Source organism: Trachypithecus francoisi, unplaced genomic scaffold (assembly GCF_009764315.1).
Source record: "Trachypithecus francoisi isolate TF-2019V2 unplaced genomic scaffold, Tfra_2.0 Lachesis_group7, whole genome shotgun sequence".
Lineage (NCBI taxonomy): Eukaryota > Metazoa > Chordata > Mammalia > Primates > Cercopithecidae > Trachypithecus > Trachypithecus francoisi.
This window is the reverse complement of record NW_022681472.1, coordinates 60,387,039-60,407,413: the sequence shown is the minus strand read 5'-3', so window position 1 is coordinate 60,407,413 and position 20,375 is coordinate 60,387,039. Positions and strand designations below refer to the sequence as shown.

The window sequence follows — 20,375 nt, the reverse complement described above, 5'->3', positions numbered from 1 at the left end:
ATACAAAATCTCAGAAGAGGAAAGATAACATTTTTTATCCCAAGTAGAATAATAAAAGAGACCTGTTCTCATGAAGGTGTTTAGAATTACCATGTCTTACTATCAAAGAGAAACTCAACTGACAACAGAGTTATTAAGCACATCAGAAAGACACTTCATAGCCCCTAACAAAATATGGAACCAGACTGAGATTTGTGAGACGAGAAATGGTGACTTAGGCGATAATGCAATATACTTTTATAGGCCATTACAATTAGAGGTGAAAAAAGGGTGCTCTATGAAATTGCCTTGGGCAGTACCTTTCTGCCTCTATAAGATTAACAGCACATTTCACAATGGATGTCTCAAGAAACTTAACATTCATTTAAATCAAAGTGAGTAAGCTGCAATTAAACAAGCATTTCCCATCCAAGTGAGATGGACCCTAATGAGCGAATCTAAATCCTGTTTTCAAGATCAAAATTGCCTTTGGTGACAGCATTGCTTTCCAGTCTGTCCTTCCAACAGGGAAGAGCACTTCAGACTGAGGGCAAACGTGCCTAACAGAAAAAGACAGTGTGTCCTGTGACTCGTTAAAAGTGATATGGGGGCTGGGCGTGGTGGCTCACCCCTGTAATCCCAGCACTTTGGGAGGTCAAGATAGGTGGATCACCTGAGATCAGGAGTTTAAGACCAACCTGGCCAACATGGTGAAACCCCGTCTCTACTAAATACAAATATACATATATACATATATATATAGAAGCTGGGCTTGGTGGCAGGCGCCTGTAATCTCAGCTACTTGGGAGGCTAAGGCAGGAGAATTGCTTGGACCTGTAGAGGCAAAGATTGCAGTGAGCCGAGATAGCACCATTGCACTCCAGCCTGGGCGACAGAGTGAGACTCCATCTCCAAAAAAATAAAAAATAAAATAATAAAAATAAAAGTGATTTGGAGCGTAGTTAAAGACAAAAAGGGGCCCAAATGTACACTTTAACAAGAATTGTATGAAATTTTAATGCACATGGTCTGTAGGCCACCCTGCCATAAATATCAGCCAGGGGATTTGCTAAAAGAGGAGAAAACAAAATAGAGGCAGGTAGAGGGCAGAAGTGCAGGTGGTGGTAAGAAGAAACTAGGAGGTGCTAGGAATGGGTTTCAGAAAGAGTTCTTTAATAAGGGGGCAGGGAGGAAAGAGACCATTGTGGGGACAATAGACATGCAAGACATTAAGGACAGAAGAGTTTGAAGATAGTTTGCTGGCTTTTTACATGTATGTTCCCCTTGGCATTGTAAGGCTGTCGTAGAGATTTCAACTGTTTTTGTTTTCTTTTCTTTGAACATTATTCTATGCTGAAACTCATCTCCAGGGGACCCAGCTAGAGTCCTATTACATTGTGACACAGGCGAGATCATGTGGTTTGTTTGGAAGACAGACCACATAACCATTTACCTGGCAGCTCTTTGGCTTTGAGGCATAACCACATGCTGCAAGGTGGCTCTGTAAACTCAGACTCCTGAGAGGACTGCGTCACATAGTTCTCTATTATCCAGCATGAATAGTGACTGTCATCATAGACCTGAGGAGTACTGCTGGTGCGATGTGGCTGAGGAGTACCCAGGATATCTCATGGCTCGTCTGCACTTGCCATGTCCATTTGCTTCTTCCTAATCATTTTCAGGACTGGAAGCCAGAAATGAATCTGAAGAGACAGAAAAGTGGATAAATGGGCATTGGAGTTGGAGTCATTTAAAATGCCTCTGACATAAATTTTTCATTGTGGGGTTAAAGACATTGGGGAAAACAGCAAAAGACTGAAATAAACAAGCTTATTTTTGTGGGTTATGTTGGTCTTCCATTGTCTATGGGCTATTGCCCAACTCTGTAAGTTGCAGATGGCTGATAGGAACAATGTGAGTGATTCTTGTCCATGACCTGCATATGAACTCCGCCCAGTAGAGTACAACTGACCCCTCCCATCCACCCTTAAAGAAAAAGACAGTTTTGCATCTATTAAGCAAATTTCTTGAGTATTCCTGATGGCCTTTATATATCTGTGTGTTCTTTGAATTATTCTTTGGCTGTAATTTTTCTTACCATTCCCTCATTAATACGTATGTATTAAATTACATAAAATTTTGATATATGTCCATTTTAAACATGCATGAGTCTATGCTTTTATTTATATATTTGTATATATATTATTATATTTTTATCTATCCTCTCTCTATACACACATACACATACACTGGAAAATGAACAAATTCTTTGGCATTTACAAAGCTATAGTAGACATTTCCCTGTCTGTTTTTTCTTTACCTAGGAAAGCATATCTTATTGTGCTTTGTCCTTTAATAGTCAACACTAAGGACCTCTCCAGTCGCCACTCTACAATGACTGAACATACTTACTTGAAACGAATCTATTAAGAATAACTTGTAGTATCCTTTGGATCAGCATTCAATTCACAGAGGTAAGAGCCCTAGCCACGTATGTTTGTTCATTTTTCCCCAATGTCCTATCTACTGCTGGGATACAAGCCCTGATGTGAAGCTGAAGCATTAAGTGCTTTGAAGTCCCCTTTCCCATTTCCCTCTCAAACTCAATACTTCCTCAATTGGAGGTTACACCACCATCTTGGCCTTACCTTTGTAAGATAGAGACTCAGCCGTTTTTTGACTTTTCCCAGCGGCTGCTTTGATCTTTTTTTAAGCAGCTTTGCATGCAGGTATTGGATGCGCTTCCTCTCCACGCTGGGGTAGAAGGATGCTGACACCAGGATTTTAAGTTGCATAAGGATAGAGGACAACAGTCCCAGCATCACTAATATCACAAGAATAACACTGAGAGGAACCCAGGTCTCAGATAGAAGGAATTTTGGTTTCGGGATACAGTTGGGTTCAAACACAGATATATTAAAGGAAGAATCACGGAAAATATCTTGAGTTCCTTGTTTCTAAAATGAAAGAATAAAATAATCATGATGCATGCCACTTTTGTACTCAGTCCTTGTCTTTCTCAGTACTTCCCTGCAGCACACGGCACTATCTTCAAACACGCAGGGAGCTTTGGCCAAAGGAACTGTCACATATTCCTTTGTGTGTTATGATTGGAGCAAAGGAGAAGAGATGTGTCTTATTTGTAACTATTGCAGTGTTTTCTGAAGTGGGTTTGTAGAAATACAGTAAAGATTCCCTTGACAGAAGTGTCTTAAATACATTTTTTCACTCTATCCCTTCTTTTGAAAATCACAATGCCCATTAGACTGTTGAAGGCTCTGAGAAGTAGGCAGAGGAATCTTTTAACTTTAGCCAGTTTTCCTAACAAATTTGATCACATAACTCATTTTCATGGAATATTTGTTTCTACATGTTAGGACATATGGGACAAAAGAAAGAGCGGGGAGTCAGCTAAACTCAGGGAGAAGATTGCTTTAGAACATAGCCCCTTAGGACCCCATCATATCCTCCCAATACCCCTTAAGCAGACCACAAGGTCACAAAGATGTTGAGGCATTAAATTATGTTCTACATCTGCCTTCTGGAGCTTAGGGGGGATTATTCTTATTTAGTGTACTATATTCCCTTCTAGGTTGATACATTGGCCCTTGAGCCCACGTTATTGAAGGAGACTCTAAAATCATGTTTGGGCAGGTCCTAAAAATAGGAAAATTTCTCATCCCTATTGGATGCTCATGAGAGGTACATTCCTTCCTTTTTGAAGGCAAGAGCATAAGCCAGTTGCCCTCAGCAGACTGACACAGAGGGCAGGAGATGACATTGAGCCACCCAGCCAAGCCACCCACAAGAGAGTGTGTGCTGATCCAGCTCTTTCTTTCTCTGACCTGGGAAAATCATTTAATCTCTCAGTGGATTTGTTTTCTAATTTGGCAAAACAGGAGTTAATGGACCAGATCCTGCCCATGAATAAACTACTCCCAGTGTAAATTAAACACCTTGGGGAAGGAACATTAGCTTTACAGACTGGGGTGCTTAGTAAGTTATTATCACTCTAGTGCCACAGAGCCCTGGGGCCAGGAAAAGGTAAATGACTTCTCAAAAAGATCCCAACCACACCCAGAGGACACTGGGCACCTTGGATCTATCCCAGTGCCTGTGGAGACTCTGGAAACCCCAAACCTGGGACCTCCACACAAATGTCAAGTCAAATCTATAATTTCCCCAGCACGGTGCCGAAGCAATGAAAAACATTTGTGTTGCCTCTCCCTTTCTCTTATTAAAAAAATAGTCTGCCTACAATTAAATAGAGAGAGTTCAGTCCCCAGAGCAAATGCACTCTTTTTAATACTAGTGAAGAAACAAACACATCGATTGAGTTGGTGATGAGAAATCCTGCAATAAGAAAGCAGCGGGTGTTCGGTCTGGGACAAAGTTATTTTGTCTAGAAATTTAACTGGGGATTTTGCAGTTGGGAATCAGTGCTTCAGAAAGTTTGAGTCGACACTTTTGTATGGGGTTGGTTGAGGGTAATGTGGAAGACAAATTAATTCTTTCAAAATGCCAAGCAATATACTAAATGGTACCCCAATGTTTTAATATATATGTTCCTCTGTTAAATAAACAATTTATTGGCACAGCACTAAGCAATGAATGGAGGGCAGGCTCTGGTGTCAATCAGTCTCGAAAAGTTAATGCTGCCAAATGCAGTGAACATAGTAGGTGCTCAGTAAGTAGAAACTCTGGCTATTTTTATTTACACTGCCCACCCACAGAGCTAGCTCTACTTGGGTCATTTCCCATCTTCTTTATTTAAAACAGATATTTAAAATCATACGAAAGTGAGAAAGAGATATTGGCAACACCTTGAGCCAGTGTTTCTCTTCCTGTGTGACTTTTCCTTGGCAAATGTGAGGCAATGGTGAAGACCAGGAGCCCCCAAGGGCACTCTGGCATAAGGGTAGGGCATCGCCAGTCATGCAGAAGCTGGCTCTTGGCAGCGCAGTCTCTCAGATACAGCATGAGAGAGTTTGAGAAGCGCTCCCACAGCAGTCTCGTACTCACATCTGTTCCAGTGCCCACCACCCTGCTGTTTCACGTGTGGACACAGTGACCTCCCTCCCAGGACATAAGCCCCTCAAGGAGGCCCTCACAAACTAGACATCTTCGCACCCCCAGGAATCAGCAGTGCCCAAAGAAGAAGGTGTCAGGACATTGTCATTGGAAAGCTGGATTTTTTTGGAATGCAGAACTTGCTTTTTTCCCCCTCTATCTAACATGGTGAGAATTCACAACACAGGCATGGGTACTGGCTAAGAGAGAAGTAAATGAGAGAGAAGAAAAACATAGGAGAGAGAGGGAGAATTGAAGGGGAAAGCCAAGAAAGGAGAACACAGGAGGGGAATGGGAGGGAAGGAGCGAGGCCCTTTTCCTGGCCACCCCTAAAGATCAAGCATGTCTGAAATTCTTGTTTGGCTTTCAGCTAAAACACTACTTCCATTATCCACCGCTCCAAATAGCTAGAGCAACAGCGTGCCTTGTAATTAACGGGATTCTTCAGGGGATGCAGAGAGCTCAGAATAATCAACTCTGAGAAGCAGCCCAGGCTTAGGAGGGCAGGAGCCATGGGACTAGATCTGCTGAGCCAGACGAAAGGGGAGGAAAAGTGTGGATGCAGCAGGGGGATTTGAGGCCCTGAGAGGGAAAGAGAGAAATGGCAAGTGGGGCTTCACGGGAGGGTTTGTAGGCAACATTGTGGCCGTTTTTCCTCTGTGATTTCCCCAGCAGCTGGCACAGCCTAGTGCAGCTTGAGGAACAGTAGGGCAAATCAGACCCATGGAAACAGGTACTGGATACCCCATAAATATGTACAATGATTACGTGTCAATTAAAAATAACCATAAAAATTACAAATAATAATTTTTTTAAAAAAGAAACAGCTGTTGGCATTTTTGAGGCAGGAGATCAGCAGGACTTGTTTACTGAGCCTCTGTCATGACCCTGTGGATAGAAACAGAATATAACAAAGAAACCAGCCAAAATCATCTAGGACCAAGATGGTGATGAAAAAAACCTCAGTTGTCCTCGCTGCTCATTATATGCTAATTATAATATATTTGCATAAGGCACTCTTACCAGCACCATGACAGCTTACAAATGATGCCATGGCAGTAACCCAGAAGTTGTCTTATATGGCTTGGGAACTCCCCACCGCTTTTACAGAAAGCTCATGAATAACTCACTCCATAATTAGCATATGATTAAGACTAGGTATAAATACAACAGACCAACAATCCAGGAGTGCTACTCTGGGCCACTCTGCCTATGGGGTAGTCCTTCTCTGCCTGTGGAGCAGCCATTTTGCTGTACTCTGTTCTAAAAAACTTGCTTTCTTTCACTGTCAGCTCACTCTTGAATTCTTTCCCAAGCAAAGCCAAGAACCCTCCTAGGCTAAGCCCCAATTTTGGGGTTCACCTGCATTATTTTTGCCAGCCTGGGCTAGTGTACTTACGCCCAGCATGCATCACACACGTGCACATACACACCTGCACATGTGCATACACACGCCATGTCATTCAGCCTGGCAATTTCTGGGTTTAAAAAACAATAAGGTAAGTGTCTGACAATATCCAGATCCTCTGAAATGTCAACATAAGCACAAATATCCACAGACAAAATGGAAAAGAAATGATAAACGATGGGATGCCCCATCCCCACCATCTTCTCTGTTTGTCCATGGTTGCCAAGAGGAGAGAGAGGGAGAATAGAGAAAAGAAAGCCAGATCCCTCAAGATGCAGGAGGGACCAGCTCAGAGACAGATGCTGTCCTGGCTAATGAAGATTTTTCACAGATCCATCTGATGGCAATTAGGAGTTAACTTTCTGGCTTTGTTCTTGGAGTGAAGGGTTTAGAACAGGGGTTCTCAATCTTGGCTGCACGTTAGAATTACTCTGGGAGGTTTTAAAAATCTCTCACCCCAGTTCAATTAAAACAGACTGGGGATTCTGGAGAGAGGTATTGAGTTGGTTAGTTCAGCTCCACGGTGATGCAACTCTGTATCCAAGGTTGAGGACCTCTGGTTTGGAGGGTCCTTGCTTTCCAATACCTAGGCTAGAGTTTCTCAAAATGTGGTCTGTGGACCACCTACCTTGAAATCACAGGCATGCTCATTTAAAATGCTCTCCCAGTTCAAACAAAATCTGTGTAAATCGAGGCCTGAAACTCTATATCCAACTCAAGAAATTCTTAACACACATTTAAGGCTGAGAACTAGTAATCCAATCTCTCTCAAAACACCAAAGTGTAGCTGTGTAGCATTTTTAAAAGTGGGTGCTACCAGCTACTAGCACCAGCCATTTTACTGGGTGACTTAGGAGCCCTTTTCAACAATCATCCTTTTAAACATTGCGCCGATGCCTTGGGAACCCTCCTGTGTTTGATAATGACTCAGGATTCACAGCAAAGTTCTCGCTCAGAGGAGGTGCTCAAAGTCTACTTGCCCAAGCTTGAGGATGAGAAGAAGGCAGGTCCTAAATCCCTGTCTCTTAGGTTCACGCCAGATAGTCTTGCTTGGGAATCCACTTCATGTTCAACCTCAGAGACACTTATTTCCACATTTGAGTGTTTGTTGACTGTAGGAGGCTGGAGGATGCCCTACAGATACAAGGTCTTAGTGCCTGGAACCTGTTAATGTTACTTTATTTGGAAAAAGGATCTTTGCAAATGTTATTAAGTCAAAGATCTTGAGATAGAGAAATTACCCTGGATTATACTGGAAAGTCCTAATACAATCATATACATTCTTTAAGACAGAGGCAGAGAGAGATTTTCCACATGCAAAGAAGAAAGTGATGCGATGACAGAGCAGAGATGGGAGTGATGTGGTCACAGGCAAAGGGATGCCATTGGCTACTAGAATCTGGAAGACGCAAAGAGTGGCAACAGCACCTGGGTTTTAGCCCAGCGACACTCACTTTGGACTTCTCCCCCCAGAACTATCTGAGAATAAACTTCTGTTATTTTGAGCCATTCAATTATTGGCCATTTGTCACAGCAGCCACAGGGAACTAATGCAGAATCACACCCTAACATCGGGACTTCAATCCAATTTAACCTGCATTTGTTGGGTTCCTTCTATGTGCCAAGCACTATGCCAGGCACCAAGGATGCAAAGGTGAATAAGCCACTTCCCTGCCTTGGGAGGTTCATGATCTTTTGCAAGACAGACCAGCAAATAGCCAGGATACACCATGAGAAGTACCTGTGGGTCCCTACCTCTCCGTGCAGCTTCAGGCGAACTTCAAACCCTGGCAAGCTTTGAAACTGTTTGCTCACTGAGAAAATGAGCCGATACAGCAGATAATCTACAGCTGCAAACAGCACCCAGATGCCAAGATGGGTAAGTATGGGGAGGAAAAACAGCCCCAGGTTTTTCCTTTCTTTAGGAGTCGGCCAGAAAGTTGGGATGATGACATACTTCCTCCTTTCCTCCTTATTCAGCGGGAGCACACAGGGCCTCTGTTGAAGTCTCTCCCTTTCATCAAACTGAACAAATTGTCTGGTGATATAGATGTTTTCATATTTCCAACCACAAGGGCCCAAATATCGCTTCATGAAGAGGCCAGTGCCAAGTAGGACGAGCGAAAGCCCTGCAAAGGCAAGTAGCTTCTGACCCAGGGAGGACAACACCTCTGTCGTGGTTGCCATCTGGTACAAGATGCTCAGGACTTCTCCTTTGCTGTCATTTAGCTGTGCCTCCAGGATGTGGCTGGGACTGAAAAGAGAGACTGCCAGGGTCTGATTCCAAGAAACAAGGTCATCAAATACACTTAGTGGAGTGGCAAGGCCATAAATCCACTGAATTGCCTCAATATATTTTTTCAAAAGTGGAAAATGTATGGAAAAGCTCTTTGCCCTTAGGTTGCAAGTCATACCATCTAGGAGACCTTTAAAGTTGTGAAAAATATTTTCTATGTGTCCCAAGATGATGATCCCTGTGCCAGCTGCAATCAAAGCATTCCTGCCTTCACGCAGGCCACAAGAGAGAAAGACCAGAAGAATAAAACATCGTGCATGCTTGGAGCAACACAGCAGAACACATGTGATAATCCAGAAGCCAGCAGCTGCCATGATTGATGATAGAAACCAGCAGAAGGCCACAGAAAGGAGGCCCACTGAAATAAGAGCAACCAAACAGCAAACTCCCAAATGCTGGATAAAGTTCATCCGTCCAAGGCTTCTTGGAGACAAGTAAATCTCCCAAAGACTTAGGAATATATCAGTGCCTAAGGTCCAGATACCCATGCTCCCTGCGTCCTGAAAATGAAAAAGAAACCAAGGTCAGAAATTGCTTTTGAATGTCCTCTGACCTTCGTAAAGGCCATGGGGGTAGACTGACTGCAGAAAAAGTGGCCATAATTATTTACTCTTCCTGTGTCCTCTCCCTTGACATATGACTTTACAGCTTCTTCCACCTTCCACCACCAAGAGATGAGGTCTATTCCTCCAATCCTTGCATCTGGGCTGGCCTTGTGACTTATTTGCCCAATCGAATGCAGCAGAAATGCCAGTGATGATCCTGGGCCTTGGACTCACTCCACGTGCTCTCATGGAACTCTGCTCCTGCTGTGTTAAGTCCAGCTGCATTTCCCAGCTATCGCTGCTGTAACAGATAACCACTGAGTGTTTTAAAGAAGCATATATTTATTCTCTCACGGTTCTGGAGGTCAGAGTCTAAAATGGGCCTGCAATGCTGTGGTCCTTCTGGAGGCACTGGGGGAGAACTTGATTCCTTGCCTCTTTCAGCTTTAGAGGCAACCTACATTTCCTGGCTCATGGACCCTTTTTCTGCCATCTCAAAGCCAGCCACATTGCATCTTCCCTCTGCTTTTATCCTTACATCTTCTCTCTAGACTCCGATCCTCCCTCCTCCCTCTTACAAGAGCCCTTGTGAATATGCTGGGTCGACCCAGATCATCCAGGATAATTTCTTCATCTCAAGAGATTTAATCACATTTGCAGGGTCTCTTTTACCATGCGAGATAATATATTCATGGGTTCTGAGCAGTAGGACATGGACAACTCTGAGGGGGCCATTATTGAGCCTGTTATACCAGGCTGGAATGCTGGATGACGAAAGGCACCTGACCGGGCAATTCCATCAGCTCAGCCAATAGCCATCCAACTGCCAGATGTGAGAGAGGCCATCGGAGACCAGCTGGTTCTCAGCTGACCCACCGGCTGACCACAGACATGTGAGCCGTCATAAATGCTGATTTATTTTAAGCCACTGAATTCTCTACTGGTCTGCTAGAGAGTCATTGTTTATTGATAAGAGTAACAGTCCTATATCATAAGCCTTAATAGTTGAGTTCTAGGCTGATAGGCTGAAATGTCAATAAACTGCATTATGAAAGCTTACTCTTGAATAGTCATCTGTTTCCTTGTGCTCAGTTTTACAGACCAGAAAGCACACCAAGGGCATCCAAACTTAAATGCAGCTTTGGACTGAGGCCATTGTGTCTCCGCTCTGTAACCATGGCTTCTTCCCTCTTATGCCCCTGCCCTCTGAGAAGAGTTTCCTCCTGAGACTCTTACAAAGAAAAGAAGAAGAATATTTATTTTGTGTCACTGAGATAATCATCTTTTCTTTTTTCCTAGATCTGGAATAATTAGAATGAAGGCACTGTGGAGCTGCTAACACACCATCAGCCACACAGATTTAGGTCTGTGATGCTCTCAGGGAGACTTGGATTCATTTGGAGTGATATATATAAAATAAAATCGATATTCTCTCCTGATTGACATGAAAATATCTAATAAGCGTTATATCATATGTATGGGATTTTAATGTGGACATTGATCAATTTTTAAACAATCTCAAATAAATCCCTTCTCATTAAATAGGATGGGTCTGAATTTACGGAGTAGCTGAATATAGTGAGAGCCAGTGAATTACATTTGTCTTGTAAGATGAACCCAGGCATTGGCTAGAGGTTGTGCACTGAGCAAACAGAGGTGAGGAAATTATTCTTTCTGTGTTCAGGCCGAATGAAGTTAATGAAGGGCAGAAATAAAATGGGGGGAATAGGCAGGTTACGAGTAAATGTGTAAATTTCTCCACCAAGAATAGAGAGTGCTTGCAGTTCCTGCCGTATAATCTGAATGGAAATGCTCAGAGCAGAAAAGAGATACGAGGTGAACTTGAGTGTTGAAGAGGGGTCACTGCCATGTGGAACTGGCCTTAGTAGAGTCCAGATCCCACATATGAGGATGTTCTGACAGCATCAGCAGGAAAGGGAATTAGAATGGTAATTAAAATGGGGGCCAGCAAAAGGCCATAGTTCCTTTTTCCTGCAAGCTTGCTTCCTTTTGGAATCAGAGTTTGGACTGAAGGGTGAAGATAGAGACGGGCCTTACCATAGGCCCCTGTGCTGCTGAACCTTCCCTGGCATTGTAGACTGAGTCAGACAGGCTCCACGGCACAGGCAAGAGGACTCTGCAGGTGGGTGGGCAGAGGGCAGGACACCCAGCACCAGAGGAAGTCAGGAGCTGCGGCCTCTCCTCCCAGGCATGACTCTTTGCTCTCCCATTGCTTCGGGTTTGACCCCAAACCATTACTTGATTGATACCCTAGGAGATGTTAATTATCTATCACATTGTAGGCACTTTTTATAAAGCATCTTTCTACCCCTGCCCTAAGCCTGCAGATGGTATTTGCATCTGATACAGTGGAAACTGAGGCTTGGAGTGCTTACTGGAATTTGTCAGCAGTCACACAGTGGAGACGGCACAGCAGGATTCAGGCCAGACTTCCAGGCTCTGTTGTCTGTACCATGCCCCAATTCCATGGTTCTGTGTCATGTGACAGGACCCTCAGCTCACTGTTTGTCCCTGCTGGAGGCATCACACCTTCTGCCAGTGGCTGTTAAGAGCTGACCTGGATATCACAAGCCCATTTCCATTATCTGCTCACTTTTTGTTCCCTGCATCAAAATAGTTGACTCTGCAAGGATATGTCTCAAACTAGCAGATTCTTCTTTAAAGGAAATCAGAAATCCCAGCTGCTTAACTTTTTTCTAATTTCCTTCATGAAGCATCATTTTGCTTCCTTCCTAAAAATTTAATAATGTGTATTCTGGATTCATTTTTCCATTCTCTTGCCTTCATCCTTGTACAGTGTGTTCCTAATACAGACATTTTTCTGAAAGTATGAAAAAGATTTATGGACACATTAACATTTTAACATTCTGCAATAAAATCTAATATCAATTAAATAAGATATACGACTGCAATTTTGTCCTGTAAGAAGAACATGTTTTCTTAACAGGCAACAGCTCTAATATTATCCTGCTTAGTTTTGTGTTGAAAACAGCACGTCACCAGACACCAAAACTTTCTGCGGTGAGAGGACTGAAGGTATCTTCTCTTATTTTACAGTTCAAGCCCCAGAGCAGAATTTAGGCCCACGAGCCCAGAGGCTGATGTTCCAGTCTGCCCTTTTGGCATCGTTGACTGAGCCATTGATTTCTTCTCTGTTCCTCATTTTCCCTAACTGAATATATGACCTACCTGCTCCTTTCGGTTTAATGAGGGGAACCTTAGCAAGAACCTTAAGACTCTCTGGATAAAAGGTCCCCAGCAAATGCAACTCATTTCTTGTTGTTTCTTTGCTGCCACAGAAAATGAAGACTGTCCATTCTCTGCTCTTTAGGCAAAGATTGAATGCCCAAGCTGACGGGAGGCTTAGAGATAGGCACTGGAGGCTGAGCGTGGCGGCTCATGCCTATAACCCCAGCACTTTGGGACACTGAGGTGGGAGGATTGCTTGATTGAGCCCAGGAGTTTGAGACCATCCTGGGCAAGAGAGAGAGACCCCATCTCTCTTTTTAAAAAACAACAACAAAAAAAGAGATAGGAGCCAGATTGTACCAACCTCCAAGGTGTACCACCCTCCAGGCATGGTGACGCCATCCATGCCTCCTTTAGACATCTGCTGATTTCTTTTTGGCTCCTGTGGAGGTGCGGCCATTCTGCTGATCTTCCTTCAGATCTTTCAATTCTCTCCTCTTAGGCAAATTAGTGAACTGAAATTTTGATAAGCTAAGCAGGTGGTTTCTTTCTCAAAGACTTTGTCAAGCAGATACCCAGATTCGTAAATTTTCTTTTTTGAGCTGGAGGGAATCATAGCTCAGAGCTTCTTAGACTTGGGTATGTGATCACTGGAGGGAATCTTGTGAAAATGCAGATCCTGATTGAGAAGGTTTAGGGTGGCCCCTGAGAGTTGACATTCCTAACAAGTTCCCAGGTGCTGCTGAAGCTGCTCTCATGAAGGCCAGGCTTCAGGTAACAAGCTCTGGAATTCAGCGCTGTCTGACAGAACTGTCTGTGATGCTGGGCGTGCTCTATATATGCGCCGTCCAGCATAGGAGGCACTGGCCACATGTGACTATTGAGCACTTGACAGGGCTCATGCCACTGAGGAACTGAATTTGATATTTTATTTGATTTTAATTAATAAATTTAATTAATTTTAGTGTTATTTTATTTAATTATGATATTTTTAATTTTAATAAATCATTTACATTTAAATTAAGATTAATTAAAATTTAAATTACTTAAAGTTAAATAAATAACTGGAGCCTTTGTATTGGATAGCACAAGTCCAGATGATTTTGACTGACACCTCCCTGGCTGATAGTCACAGTCGAGGAAAATAAAATCCAAAGAGGCTAAGGGACTCTAAGCTAGGAGTGAGACCCCCGGTTTTCCACCACTTGGTAACACATTTCCCATCACATTCATATCTCATCTCTGACTTTTCATGAGTCCTGTTTTAAAATTCCACTACAGTTCCTGAGTAATGGAATTAAAACTTCCCATGTACCTGTTGTCATCTGCCAGTGCTGCCATAGCAGAATCCCACAGGCCGGGTGGCTTCAACAGCAGAAATGGATTTCTCACAGTGGTGGAGGCTGGAAGTTCCAGATCAAGGTCTGGCAGGGTTGGGTTCTGGTGAGGACCCCTCCCCGGCTTACAGACAACTGCCTCCTCTCTGTGTCCTCACATGGCAGGGAGAGAAGACGGGTGAGCTCTCTGGTATCTCTTCACACTGTGTTACCTTTAATTAAGTACAAAGACCTTTCCAACATGGCACCCAGAAATCATTTTACCCACTGCTCTGTTTGGCTGCCAGTCTGTTGTCTCTCTCTTACACAATAGTGAGGCAGTTACATTTTCCTCTTCTTATAGGGACACTAATCCTATCAGATGAGGGCTCCACACTTAGGACCTCATTTAACCTTAGTTACTTCCTTAGAGACCCGATTTCCAAATACAACCACACTGGGGGTTCAAACAAATTGGCAGAAGACACAAACGTTCTGCCCATAACAGTACCCAGTTGGCCCTCAGTCACCATACATAATTAGAGAAGCGGACAAACTATGGCTTGTGTCAATGTCTGAGACTTAGTGAAATACTCCTAATAATAAACGGTAGTTATTACGGTGTTACTTTACGCCTGGCCACAGCATCTGATATACACGCTTTCTAACCCTGTACTATTGTAGCTATATCTTTTTAGATAGGAAACTGGGGCTCAGAGAGGTTAAATAACTTGGTAAAGCTCACACACCTAATAAGTGCAAGAGCCAGGATTTTAACTCATGTTTAAATGACCCTGAGGGGTCAGAATGGACAATCGCTCAGCCCCTCTTTGACACGATCTTCATAGAGCAGCTTCTGAATTTGGTTGAAATATATTCCCAGGATCCCAATCACGCACGCATCCTGAAATGCAGATTCACCATGCCAGGATGAGCTGTCCTGCATTGTCAACCACATCCAGGGTCCTCCCCTCCTCTGCCAGCACAGCTTTATTGAGCCTTCTAAAGCTGACTACAGCTCTCCTTTCCCCAGGTGAACACTTGCTCTGCAGCATCGTGCAGCTCATGAACCCCTATGTTTTACTCAGAGACTGTAACAGCCAGCGTTAGGCTCACCTTGCTCACCCCTTAACGTCAGGCACCCTGGACGCAGGCCCATCCTGGTCTGAGGTCCAGATCAAGGGCTGTCTCTCCCAGGGACGGGGAAGAAAACTGCATTCGGTGTTGGTCTCACCTTCCCTGTTGAGCTTGGGTCAGGAATGGGGGCTCATCCTGTCCCGTGCAGGCAGCACTCAGATTTTCAAATGCCTACAGGGGTCAGACAAGCACTGGAAACAGTGAAGGAAGTAAGGAGATTCAGATACTCCTTGGGAGTGTGGGGTGTGGGACAGTGGGCCATGGGTCTCTAGGGTGCTGGAGAGCCCACGCCCCCATTTAACTTGCAGGAACAGCAGCCTCCAACCCAGCAGATTTTCTTCAAAGCTCTCTACAGAGGCAGTCACCAGATTTTCTGACTTTTTTTTTTCAAGTCAGAAATCTAGATTTCTTTGGGTGGCATCTTCTTGTTCTTAAAAAACTGTTGGCTCAAATTATTTTTAAACACTCTGACGGCTGATTTTGGCCACGGATTGTGAGAGTGCAGCCTTGATCAACAGATGACACTCACATGGCTCTCTTCTCTCCTCTCTGGCCCACTTCTCACCTTAGCCCTCCTCTTCTCCATTCCTCTGAATTACCTTTTCCCCTTTTATCCCTGGAGACATTTAAAAACCATGCTTAAACTAAGTTCCAGTCTCTCACATAAAGGTTTTCCTCTATACCTTGGAAATGTTTATTTTTACCCAAAGATTTCTAACTGTTTTATTCCCCTCTCTTGTGCTTACAAAGTCCCTACCTCTGCCTCTCCATCTTTTTTTTCTGGCAGCTTCTAAAAGTTTACCTGGTCCCTTTAACCTGTAATTTCTCTTTACCTTGCCTCCATTGTCAATAATGTCTATTCCTGACTCAACATGCTTGTGTCCCCAGGATACAATACCTGCTTCTGGCTTTTACCAACAGCACTATCCCAAGAGTAATGGCCACTTTCTTGCTTTTATCTCAGAACTGCAGTTTCTACCACACCTCAGGCAGGGAAGCCTTAGCTGGAGTCCACAGCAGAGTGCCACCAAGGGCCCTATCCCTCTTCCATGGGGTTAAAACGCATTTTGTGTGGCTAGGTGGAAGGGAATAGGAAAATAGCAGAACAGGGTTAGGGATGAAGAACCCTGATTTGAACCGAGAGCCCTGCACAACCATGCCGTCTGGGCATCTGGCTTGAGCCCACATTTACCTGCTTTCATGCAGGGCCAAGCTGTTGCCATGGGAAACAAACAGCCAGACTTCCACATCAACCCTGCCCACGCTAGCTAGCAGACACCTCTGCAAGGTGCATACACCTCGATTGTTTTCCCTGCAGGGGATCTGTGTCAGTGGGAACATCGAGAGCCCCAGCATGGAGGGCACAGGGCTCACAGCCCCCACCCACAGAGCTCTGTTTGGCCACCTTTTTGATGAGTCAAGGAGACCGGCATTCCCGAGCACTGTCCTTTGAGCACAGATGAACTTTCAAGGTGCGGATGAATGCGTCCTCGCTTCAGATACAAGGTCCAGTCAGCAGCCACAAAAAAATGGAGCCATGGAATAATGAGAACCTCCACATGAATGGCCCACCCTAGGAGCTTTCTAGACTGGGGATTATTGAAGCTGCACATCACCAATGTGGCTCCAGAGCTGGCAAGCAGACACGCACAGGCTTACTGCTAGTGAAAGTGTGGAAGGAAGAAGTGTGACCTTCTCTGGAGGAAAGGCCAAGAGACAATGACCATGGGAGCATCTTATTGCTCCCCTCTCTCCCCATTTCCAAAGCTCCCGCCTCATCTGATGTCCCGCAATTCCCATTAGGTGATACCAGTTCATTCTGACTCTGCCTCTGCAGAAGCCAATGGCTTATGCTCAACAAGCCCAGATACGTCTGCAGACACCCCAGGGGACAATAAACCCAAACGGACAAGCACTCTGTTCTTTCTGTACTCCTCAACCAGCCCTGCCAGTCCCCTGCGGGAAACCGGTCTGAGCCCATCAGCCTCCCTCATTGGCTTGATGTGAATCTCATTTTAAAAGGAATTCGAACAAAGGGCAGAGCAGAATAGGAAAATAGCGCTGAACAGGGAGGCCTGTGGCCCAGCCTGCCTCTACCCAAGCCAGGTTGTGTGGCCTCAGATAGGTCACGTCACCTCCTGGACCTCAACTCCCATGGGCTAGCTGAGTTCTCAGGTCCCCGCTAGCCCCATGCTCTCTGAAATGAAAAGTGCAGTGAGCAGCGGAGCTGGTTCTTGGAGCTGGCGTTCTAAAGTCACTTCTGAGACAGAAGATCAAAGCCCAGCACCTGGGAGTGGAACAAAAGAAGAATGGACGGTTTCTTTTCCTTTCCATTTTTTTCCCTTTCTTTTTTTCATAAGCTCTTGCAAACTTACAATGTGGTTCAGAACGTACCGTTCTCTCAGACTGCCAAAATAGCTTGAGCAGGAGCTGCGGCCTTCATTTCAGGTGAGAGAACTCCTCATGACTTTGTTTTCATCGTTCTTGCCTTGGGAAAGCCAGCAAATGCCTTCCTCTGTGAAAACAGCCTTCACACAAGAAAGAAAAGATTAATGAACGCTGCTAGGTAAACAGAATAGCAATTACTGAACAATTCAGCCCATTGCTGCGTGTGCCAGGCACCCAGAGCTGCGTCGTCAGGGAGGCAGGACTGAGCCAGCCTAGGGCTCCCCATAACGGCCAGGAGGCTTAGCTGAGGGGATTCATAAAGCAGGGGGTGGCTCGAGTATACCCAGGCTATGCCTGTAAGAAGATATTCATGCTGCAGTTTTCCCTGAGTGGAGGATATTCAGATACCAACATGAAAAGACTTTCTGATACATCCATACATAGGGAGACCGTTGGGGTAGAGGGAGCCTTAAAGTATGCTCTTGTTGTAATTGTTTATTCCAATTTACTAGCACTTTTTAAAAAGCAATTTTAGAGGCCGGGCGCAGTGGCTCAAGCCTGTAATCCCAGCACTTTGGGAGGCCGAGACGGGCGGATCACGAGGTCAGGAGATCGAGACCATCCTGGCTAACACTGTGAAACCCCGTCTCTACTAAAAAAAAAAATACAAAAATTAGCCGGGCGAGATGGCGGGCGCCTGTGGTCCCAGCTACTCGGGAGGCTGAGGCGAGAGAATGGCGTAAACCCGGGAGGCGGAGCTTGCAGTGAGCTGAGATCCGGCCACTGCACTCCAGCCTGGGCGACAGAGCGAGACTCCGTCTCAAATAAAAAAAAAAAAAAAAAGCAATTTTAGAAATAAGATTATTCTGAAAGTTTACTTACAGGTTTCTCTCAGGTTCTTCTTCGAATGCAGAAATGCACTTCCCAAGGGCTGTAGGTCTTGATATATAGCAGGAAAAAGGGAACCAGAAGTGGTGAGAGGGTCACATCACCATGAATCAACCTCTGTATTTCCCCCATAAAGTGACTAAGTCATTTAATATCAATGAAGAGTAACACTGATACAAAGGAATAGCATATTTCTTTCTAGCATTTTCCTCAGATAGATGCTCTAGAAATTAATTATAGAAAATAATGAAATCAGATATTTTCAAACACAAGAGAGTGAGTTGTGAAAGCTTGGATGGCCTCTCTCCCTCTTTCCTCTTTTCCTCTCACTCCCATGCTCCCCACGTCCACTCGAGCCATTGGGAAATGACAAGCATCCGCCATACCCACCTCCCATCCACACTCCAAGAGGCAGATGGCACGTAGGAGCCGCCTCTGCACTCATGACCCCAGACAGGTCACGTAATTGGTTTCATGCCTCCCACTCATACATGTGACTTTCCATCTTAGAAATTTAGTTTCCAAGTCAAAAGGACCAGCTTGTGTAGTTTCAGAGAGTTAGGAAAGTCTCAAAACCTTTCTACAAAATTATTCTTTGCTTTTTGATGGAGATCCCTATTATACCTGCAAGAACTTTTATCTTAAAAAAAAAAAAAAGAAGGATCAGAATAGACCCGTGAGCTCAGGCTGGGCACACAGACTGCATGACCCTCATGAGTCCTTTGTGTAAGGGGCTGACTTAGTCCTGGAGATGAAGAGAGCTGTTGAAGTAAGATGTTTTCATTTGAACAAGAAGGATGGGACTGCAATGTGGGTGTCTGATCAAGTCATCTAGAAGCAGCCATGGTGGCCCCAAGGAAGGGAAGGGTCAGGGAGTGGGCAGGATCTTGAGGAAACAGCCCCAGACTTTGGTGAGTGGGAAGTCACTGGTGTTTCTGGAAGAGCCATTTAGGCAGGGGCCTGGGGGTGGGCATCACTCTTCAGTGGGCTGGAGCGTGAACTGGAGTGGGAAGAGGGGAGGAGCAAGCCAACAGGCTTGACTGGACAGGATTCCTTTGTAGTGGTGATGGGGATGGAAATGGAGAGGGAGAAGGCAGCAGTAGAGATGTAGTGGTTTGAGTTTGGGGAAGACTAGATGAAATTTAGCATATCAGCCTCACAAAGAAGAACAAAGATAAGAGAGAGAAGATGTTGGTACTCTCCGAGGAGGGAGGGAGGAAAGCTGAGGGCAGTTGCAATCCTCTTGGGGAAGGAGGAGATGGAGCCTTCTGAGAAAGAGGAGTGCAGACAGAGGTTGCTGGATCACGGAGAGCAAACCTGGGGGCAGCTGCTAGAAGAAAGAACTTGGAAGAGGAAATGGAGGGGCTCCCAACCCCCACAACCAAAAGTGAAGTCAGTGACCTGGTTTTGAGAGTCCCCAGTAATTCCCAAGCTTGGGAGTGAAAGGAAAAGGCTGATGTGACAATACCTGTACAAATTTATAAGCTACTAGAATTAGTCATTCCATTTCTAAGAATTTATCTTATATTTGCATGGTATGTGTGTGCAGTATGTATGTGTATGTGTGTATACAAATCTATCATATACTTCTCTATGCCAGCTAGATAGCTAGATACACAGATCAGCATTGATTGTAATAGAGAATATGTAGAACAACCCACATGTCCATCAATTGGGAATTGGTTACGTAAGTGTTCATAGTCTCCAGTAAAATGACTTATTCCCACAATGTATCCTTCTTCCAACTGAAATGGTCTTCCCTTCCTCTCCTTCCTTTGGGAAGCCTTCACAGGATATCTCATATCTTCCTGATGACTCATTTAGTAGATGCTAAGGTATTCCCCACCATATCAATTTTCATTCTCTTTTACCACCCTGCAGTGGTAGATCCCAATTAATACCCTCTCTGTATGCATGCCCTTTGCCTTGTAACTTTGTAGTTCCCACCCAATTTGAATCTGGGCTTAACCATGTGGCCTGGTTTGGTCAGGAGGTAGGTAGCAAACTTGATACATGAAAGAAAGAGAGAGAGAGAGAGAGAGAGAGAGAGAGAGAAGAAAGAAAGAAAGAAAGAAAGAAAGAAAGAAAGAAAGAAAGAAAGAAAGAAAGAAAGAAAGAAAGGAGGAAAGAAAGAAAGG

The 20,375-nt window shown here is 44.5% G+C and overlaps 1 protein-coding gene across 2 annotated transcripts; it reads right to left on the bottom strand.

The window, feature by feature from the left end:
* Window positions 1-1,131: 1,131 nt before the first annotated feature.
* DCSTAMP (dendrocyte expressed seven transmembrane protein) lies at window positions 1,132-18,298 on the bottom strand. Of its 2 annotated transcripts, XM_033202408.1 has the most exons (4): window positions 18,232-18,268; window positions 8,213-9,253; window positions 2,628-2,936; window positions 1,132-1,682 (listed from the first exon to the last, which is right to left on the bottom strand). In XM_033202408.1, exons 2-4 carry the CDS (start codon window positions 9,239-9,241, stop codon window positions 1,608-1,610), a joined length of 1,413 nt encoding a protein of 470 aa, XP_033058299.1. In that variant the 5' UTR covers window positions 9,242-9,253; window positions 18,232-18,268; the 3' UTR covers window positions 1,132-1,607. The 2 variants fall into 2 exon arrangements, with proteins under 2 accessions (XP_033058299.1, XP_033058300.1); XM_033202409.1 differs by lacking the exon at window positions 2,628-2,936 and having other exon boundaries at window positions 8,415-9,253; window positions 18,232-18,298.
* Window positions 18,299-20,375: the final 2,077 nt, after the last annotated feature.